At 40.0% G+C, this 7,599-nt stretch overlaps 1 protein-coding gene across 1 annotated transcript; it reads left to right on the top strand.

Moving 5' to 3' along the window:
* The first annotated feature begins 213 nt into the window (after positions 1-213).
* LOC146041639 (nicotinamide N-methyltransferase-like) lies at positions 214-5,255 on the top strand. The gene is made up of 3 exons (XM_083161572.1): positions 214-254; positions 1,880-2,125; positions 4,294-5,255. The coding sequence occupies exons 1-3, from the start codon at positions 214-216 to the stop codon at positions 4,718-4,720; spliced, it is 714 nt and encodes a 237-aa protein (XP_083017698.1). The 3' UTR covers positions 4,721-5,255.
* Positions 5,256-7,599: the final 2,344 nt, after the last annotated feature.

The following is a 7,599-nucleotide window of genomic DNA, read 5'->3' as shown; positions in this document are numbered from 1 at the left end:
GTTATTGTATATGACTGCTGTTATAGCATACAGGGTGAATACATTGCTCATCAGCTCTGTGTCATGGGAACAGGAGAATCGTTTCTCTGGGGAAGCTGATTTAACAGGGAAACACCACAAAGTATATTCCCTCAGCAACTGCTTTGGTTGCACCTGTACTCCTACAGACCATTATTACATATGGGACTGAATCACCCTCCATGTGTTTGGCACATGGAGGATGTGCACAGGGGAGAAGGTGACTACTTACCGAGGTATTACCAATAATGTAGGCAGGTGTGCCATTTATCAAGGAACTTTTTGCACTATTTTACACCTACTCTACTCTAATCTAACACCTTTGTTTTTGTGTGCGACGAGTCAGTCTCTGTCTTTATTTTGAACCATACTGCTTGATGATCCCAGGTTTTCACTTACATTTACATCAGATATTCTGTCACCATTTGTAAGTATTAAGTCTAATATTGCGTCCTTGTGAGTGGGCTCCCTCACCAATTGCTGGAGGGATGCTCCTTGCAAGAAATTCAGAATGCCCCTACTTCTGGTGGAACTTGCAACAGGCAGATGTGATGACAGTCCTTTTGTCAACATATTAGCAACATTATCCTTACATACTATGTAATCTACATTGACAGAATTCTTGTCCACTAACTCATGAATAAAGTCGTTATTACAATTATAAAAAACACAAGAAAAATGTGCCAAAAGGTGTCCCACGTAGAAAAATACGGTATATATTTAGATCCATGACTTTCATCAATGTAATGATCACATAGGATCATTTCATAGGTCAAATATCATGCAAAAAGAGAACATAGACATAAGATGGATGAGTATGTGTAATGTTCATTTGTTAAATATCAGTTTATCACTGTAATTTCTAGTGGCACCCAAGTCCATGTACCAGCAATTCTCTTTGTGACTATCTGCTATTCAGTGCTGACTCGTTTGGTTTGCACATCACTGGCATTTCTCAATCTGCAATCTGACACAGTCAACATGGACAAAGTTGGAGGTGAATCGCAGCCCCTCGCATAGCTCGCTTCGCTCGCAATGCTTCGGGCACACTATTTTATTCTCCCACCACGCCCTAGTGGATGGTAGGGCATGAAATACCGCCTGTCGGCACATGTCGGGTCAAAAAACAGTGAAAAAACGTATGTCGACCTTGCGACCTGTCGACGGAAAGTCATGTTGACTGTTTCACCTGTACATTCTATATGTCAGTATTTTGATGCTGTTGGGATTTTAAATCCTTGTCCGGATTTTGTCCTTGTCGGTATTATGACCCATTCGGGATTTCGACCCTGTCGGGATTTTGACCATCGGGATTTTGACTGCATCCCTGTTGGGAGGTATGCGCCAGGCACTGCTCCACAGTGTTACTGCTCAGCAAATTCACACTTCTCTCTCAGACAGTGGAGGAAGGAACTGCGACATCCGGTTCCTTCCTGCACAGAGCTAACACTTCAACTCCCCGGCAGTCATTGGTGGTTTTTGGACACACAATGTACTCACAATCTGTCATACAATCAATCACGCAACCAGTTGAGATTGTACGATGGGTACAATATCTTTCTGATGTATGGGGACCTTTAATCTCTCTGCACATGTTACATCAGCCCCCACCTGCAGTGCACATGGTTTTGTCCATTAGAGAGTGATTGTGCCTTTCCAAGTGAATCAGAATAACCCCCACAGTATAAGATGCCCTATTTTATACAGACCTATCTGCAGTCACCATGTCTCATACACACCATGTGCCATTCCTCAGTATTATACCATGAAATGTACATCATAAAATCCCTGTATTCAGTATGTGGCCAATGCTGGGACACACATTATCTTTCTTTGTGGTTGACTCACTATAACTATATAGACTGTTACATTCCTACTTATCTGAGTCTTTCCCCACAGGCCGTATTAAAGGAGAAACTTTGATTGACATCAGTAAGGGATCCGCCATTCATCATCTTTTTGGTTTCTGTGAATATTTTAAAGAGATCATAATTCTAAAAATACAAGACTCCTGCATTATGGAACTCAACAAATGGGTGGACACCCGCACTGGGGCGTTTGATTGGACTCATGCATCTAAGATTGCTACGGAACTGGCAGGTATCAGGTAAAATATTATCTAATCATGTAAGAACATAAAGCATTTATCACATGAAAAAAATCCTTCTAACGAACACGTAACATAATAGGTCATTGTTACATATTTGATGGAGGTCAGATGATTATCTACTGTACTGTACATGCAAGACCCAAAATAATAATTGGGTAAATGAAGGTGTACAGCAAGGTCATAGGGCGAGTCCAAGACAACTTTTTAGTGCATTGTCTGTGTCATATTCTGTAGTTACATTTTCCTATGACACAACACCTTTAATTTCTAGTAAATATGGTATAATTGTATTCTACATTTACCTGAAATAAACTTAGCACTAAACAAACATGGGTGTTGAGGAAATGCCCTGGGCTTCATCCTAGCCAGGAGGGATCAGAAGGAGGGACTCATTTTCTTGTGTGTGACCCAATTACAATTAGTTAATGCTTTGTCCATGGTGAACTCACCAAGTATGTCATCTGGATGTGACATTATTATCCTGCCTATAGTGCAGGATTTTGGAAATTTGGGAGATGTCTAGGCATTATTATATTTGTATATGCAAAAACAGCGATGGCTAAAGAACCCAACGCTGGTTCTATGAAATATGGGGACCACAAAAACGTTTCCCAATATTTCTTTTTGGCTCAAATTACAGTGTTTTAACACTGTCTGAAGCAAACTCACACTGCATATATACCTAGTCCTTGGCTGTTCTCAGTCCCGTGTCTATGTAGAATGGACAGTGGAATGAGTCATCATATGTCCCAATCCAGTGTAAAATGAATGCAATGTCCCAATCCACAAATTTTACCCAAAATCACAGGGGTCATGTGGGTCACTGACATAGCGCCGATTGGCTTTATGAGATCGCTGTCAGTCAAACAACAGATGGTTTCTTTTCCAGGATCTGCTGACCGGCTGAAGGCAAATTATTGCTGAACTTGGCATAAAGGTTGTTGCACAAAAAAGGTCCTTATTCTGGTTGGCTCGCAAGACTGCGAATATCACAGCCTTGTGAGTCCCCCAGACGCCACCTGCACGGCCACCCCCTCGAATCCCCGCAGGCATGTGAATGGATGATTTGCATAATCATCTATTTGCAGCCTTGGGTGCGGGGAGAACTCATTCGATGGTCGATGACAATCACATTTTTTTTTCAGTGCTCGCAGATCTGAGACATCTCTATGTATGCGCATTTGCAAAAAAGCGTTCCCCTGTGTGAATGTGCGGGGACCGATTTAATTCGAATAATTCCCAATGTCCGCCTTAAATAGGAAACAAGAATGCAGTGTTTTTATAATATACAGTAGTTTCACTAAATTGGCTATTTGAAACATGCACAGTACAGTATAGGAGAAGCGACATCTGGTGGACAGAACATAGTATTACACTATCAGACATCTCAATGCATTATGCTGTAATTGATTATTCCACAATGCGAATGAAAATTGCATGATATGATGTGTGTATAAGACACAACTAGCCAGACATGCTATATGACATATGAAGTAATGCAACATATATAAAAAGTAGCTATCTATGGAAATAATGGTATAATGATACTATCCACATAAAGAACACATACAGTAAGGGAGCAGTAAACACTGAACTGCTTCACAAAAGTAATTGATAGTTACAAGTAAAGTGTTTATTCTCTTTGAGGTGATTTGTCTTGTGGCTGAGGCATAAACAAAACTAAACTGAAACACACAATATTGCAATGACACTTGTAAATACAGGTACGGTATCCCGTATCCGTACATCCCGTATCCAAATTATTCCAAAAAACTTGTTTTTTTTTTTTTGAGAAATACGAATATAATTTTTCCCCCCCTAACCCTTTTTTTATACTTACCAAGTCCCCCGGCATCCACAGTAGGCCTTCAGCATCCTCTCCGGCGTCTCCAACGGTCCCAGGAGTGCATTGCGCGAGTGCTCCTGGGAACTCGTGCAATGCACTCCTGGGACCGCTGGAGATGCTGGAGACAGTGCTGAAGGCCTGCCGTGGATGCCAGGGGACAACGTGGGAGCCGAGGGACCATCTGGGCACCACCAGGGGACAAGTAAGTATGCCTAAAAATATTTATTCCAAAAACTGGAAAAATCCCTTATCCGGAATGCTCGTGGTCCTAAGCATTTCGGATAAGGGAGACTCAACCTGTATAATGCTTTTTTTCTAGTGTCGAAGAGCAAGAGAAAGAAGAAAAGTTAAAGGAGACAATTACACGCGTTATGAAATGTGACTTCAGCAAAGAGAATCTCACGGATCCTGTGGTGTTACCACAAGCCAACTGTCTAGTGACTGGGGCGATGCTGGAAGGGGTTAGTCAGGACCAAGAAGATTACATCAGAAACCTGAGGAAGATGTCAAAGCTGCTTAAACCCGGGGGATACTTTATAGTTATTGGAACCTTAAATGCCACATATTACACTGCTGGTGACCATAGGATACATGCATTTAATTATGATGATAGTTTTGCAAGAAAGACCCTCACCGATGAAGGATTTGTAATTATCTCCTGTGAGTTACTTGATAGAAAGGTAGAGAGTGATCTCACAGATTATAAACAAATGATGGTTCTTACAGCTGTCAAGGGGAATATATAGGATGTGATTGGTGGCCATTTTCTGGATAATAACTAATAACAATTGATCTTCCTAGTTATTCTTATCTTATATTTAGTCTTAGCCTCTATAGACATCAGTCATGTACTAAGGACCTTATCCTAGTTGGTTTGTATTCGCAGCCTTGCAATTCCACCAGATGCAGCCCTGCGAATGCCGATACGCACCCCCTTGCATGCCTCATTTGTTCACAGGAGCTGCAAATGGATGTTTTTCATAAACATCCATTCGCAAGCTGTGGGGGAACACCCCCACATCATTCAATGGTGATAGCGTTTATCTTACTTAACATTATATTTCTTATAACATATTATGATTCCTACCAGTACAAAGTATTATAAGATCCATATCTGTACTAGGATTAAACAATGAATGTCTCATCTACAAGAAGCTGAAACAGTTAACATGAATGTATATCCTGTCTAAGTCATATGTTCCACTAGATAATTCAATTATTATGGACAGTAGTCAGATGTGGAACACGGGATGTGATAAACAAAAGACCCTTTCTATGTATGTTGGGGGAAGGAAAGCATATGACAAGGGTTTCTAAGGAAATAACTGTGTATTCTGTATATATATATAAGAGAACCAGCACCAGAAATAAAGACTTCTCTTCCAAGTCACTGTCGTCAGTTCCTTTGATCCTGGAATATCTGAATACTTCTGCAGGTCGCATTACATCTCTTTCAGTGGGGTCTCATCTGAGGATGAAGGATCAAGGACAGAATGCTTAGATTTTGTGCTGCTCAGCTGGAAACATTTACACAGGATTTGAGGTGAGTGAAATTTGTTTCCAATTAAGAGAAAACTATTTTACTCCCTCAGGACCCCTGTAAAGCAGAGCATAAATAGCATAAATACACATTTGCGTTCTTCCTTACAAACTTCATATAGAACCCGAAGTATTCAGATATTTCACAGCCTTAAGATATAACTGTACTGTTTTGTATTGTTTTGTATTGTTTTTGTATTGTCATTGTAACTTGTGTAACTGTGTTGTTTGAATTTTCATGCTTATGTTTCATGTTGAATGATTGTTAAAATAACCATCTTTACGAGGTTTGTTAGTAGAGCAGTCCAGTCTGGTATTACTTCTTAGTTAACACCGGACCAGGAGCTCTAAAAGCATTTTTGTTTGTTTGTCTGTTTGTCTGGTACAATATAAGTTATAAGGTGTATAAGGGTTCGGATACGACTAAGACCTTCCTTGGTATATGCTGAATCCAAGACAACCACCTACCTACTTTGGGAAATTCCTACAAGATCCTGGTATTCCTCCAGCGGCTATCTACCATCAGTGCACACCCGCAACATAGAGAGGACGTTTGGACTTATTTGGAAAAACCCCACTATTCCAACTGTGGTGAGATTATAATATATGCCCTTAATACAGCCTTGATAAAGAAGGACTCTTCTAGCCAGTCAAGCCATATTAGGAGTGCAGGGTCATTTTAAAACTGCCATTTTACAATATGGTTATTTTTATATTGTTTATATTGTTTTTTTAATAAATGTGCTTTAAAATATTCATATAATCCATCGAATACAGTGTCTAAATCCCAGCGCTGCTTCCACTTTGTGTTGTGTTTTGTTGTATTTACCCAAAGAGGTCCGCTATAACCTCTTAAAAGCAGCTGCTACCCACTCAGAGTAACCACTCATATCACGCGCCTAGTTAACCATCTTGGTAACACCCCCTCTGGCCCTGCCTTATGCCAATGAGTGCCCCTGGGAGTCATCCTGAACCAATTAGGATACAGCCCTTATAAAACTAAGTGTCTTTATGTACATGTTCTGGTTTGACTGATTGTCTGTCTATTTGTCATTTAAACATCAATAAGCGTAAGGTGTATATGAATCAAGACAGAACTGGAATCACCAAAGACATTTTTGTTATTTTTTCCTTTTTTTTTTAGCCTCTTATAAAGGCTAGATCTGTCTCTTTTGGTGATTACCAGGTCAATTTTTTCTTGAAAAGCCCTTATGATATAGTGTCTTGTGTTTTTCTTTATCTATGTCTCATGCTGCATCACGTGGAACATGTCTAGAATGTAAATGCAGCATAATTCTAAGTTTTAGTTTCCCCAGCTTTGAATATATAGAGCCAGAATTGACTGCAATAATACAGCAACCATATTTTATGAAAACAGGTGGAATATATGATCTCCATGTCTCGAGTTGGATGTCATATTGAAGCAGGGGTTCTTCAACATTTAATTGGAGAACGTTATCCAAGCTGTCTTGAATTGGTACCAATAGAGAAGTGGATATTTCCAATAATTTGCCCAAACAGTTACTCTGAGTTGGTACACTCAGAAGATAACATGTTGTGGACTTTGTTAGGTGACCAAACAAACCCACACTTCAGCAATTGTTATAAAAAGTGGAGAAAGTGCTTAGATCGAAATAAAAGTACTTTGAATTAAGGAAACAACACACCCTAGATCATATTTAAAGTGCTCAGAACAGGGTGCCTGCCTAGGTTATGAAAGTGGTATAATATTATTGTCCTGATAAGTGGTTATGATTTTTTGGCTTAGATTGAAAACAGGGAACTGAAAGCCGCATCTACAGTATATTAAACCTCAATCAATAGAGCACAGTTTTTACCCTTCTACACAACGTTACACACTGCTTTCTGCAAGTGGATAAAGGCCACACCCATAGGAGGTAATTGACCTATGGGAGGAAACAGTGGAAGGATAATGGAGAGCTCCCCCCCTAGAGGTTGTGGCAGGAAGGGAAGGTAAGAAATCGATCGGTTCGATTTTAAGAAGGGCTAATTTTCCTAAGGATAGAACTTTAGATCCTGACGCTTGGAAGCGATTCCAAGTGATGAACGCTCATTGGTTATAGAA

This window comes from Crinia signifera, chromosome 19, assembly GCF_055691185.1.
Source record: "Crinia signifera chromosome 19, ASM5569118v1, whole genome shotgun sequence".
In the NCBI taxonomy this organism is placed as follows: Eukaryota; Metazoa; Chordata; class Amphibia; order Anura; family Myobatrachidae; genus Crinia; species Crinia signifera.
This window is presented reverse-complemented; position numbering and strand designations above follow the sequence as displayed.

Bases quoted from the DNA above. Each gene is read 5' to 3' on its own strand.
- LOC146041639 (XM_083161572.1), top strand. From the start codon at position 214: ATGGAGGATGTGCACAGGGGAGAAGGTGACTACTTACCGAG. The intron at 255-1,879 runs GTATTACCAATA...ATAACTATATAG, and splicing joins GAAGGTGACTACTTACCGAG to ACTGTTACATTCCTACTTAT. The intron at 2,126-4,293 runs GTAAAATATTAT...CTTTTTTTCTAG, and splicing joins ACGGAACTGGCAGGTATCAG to TGTCGAAGAGCAAGAGAAAG.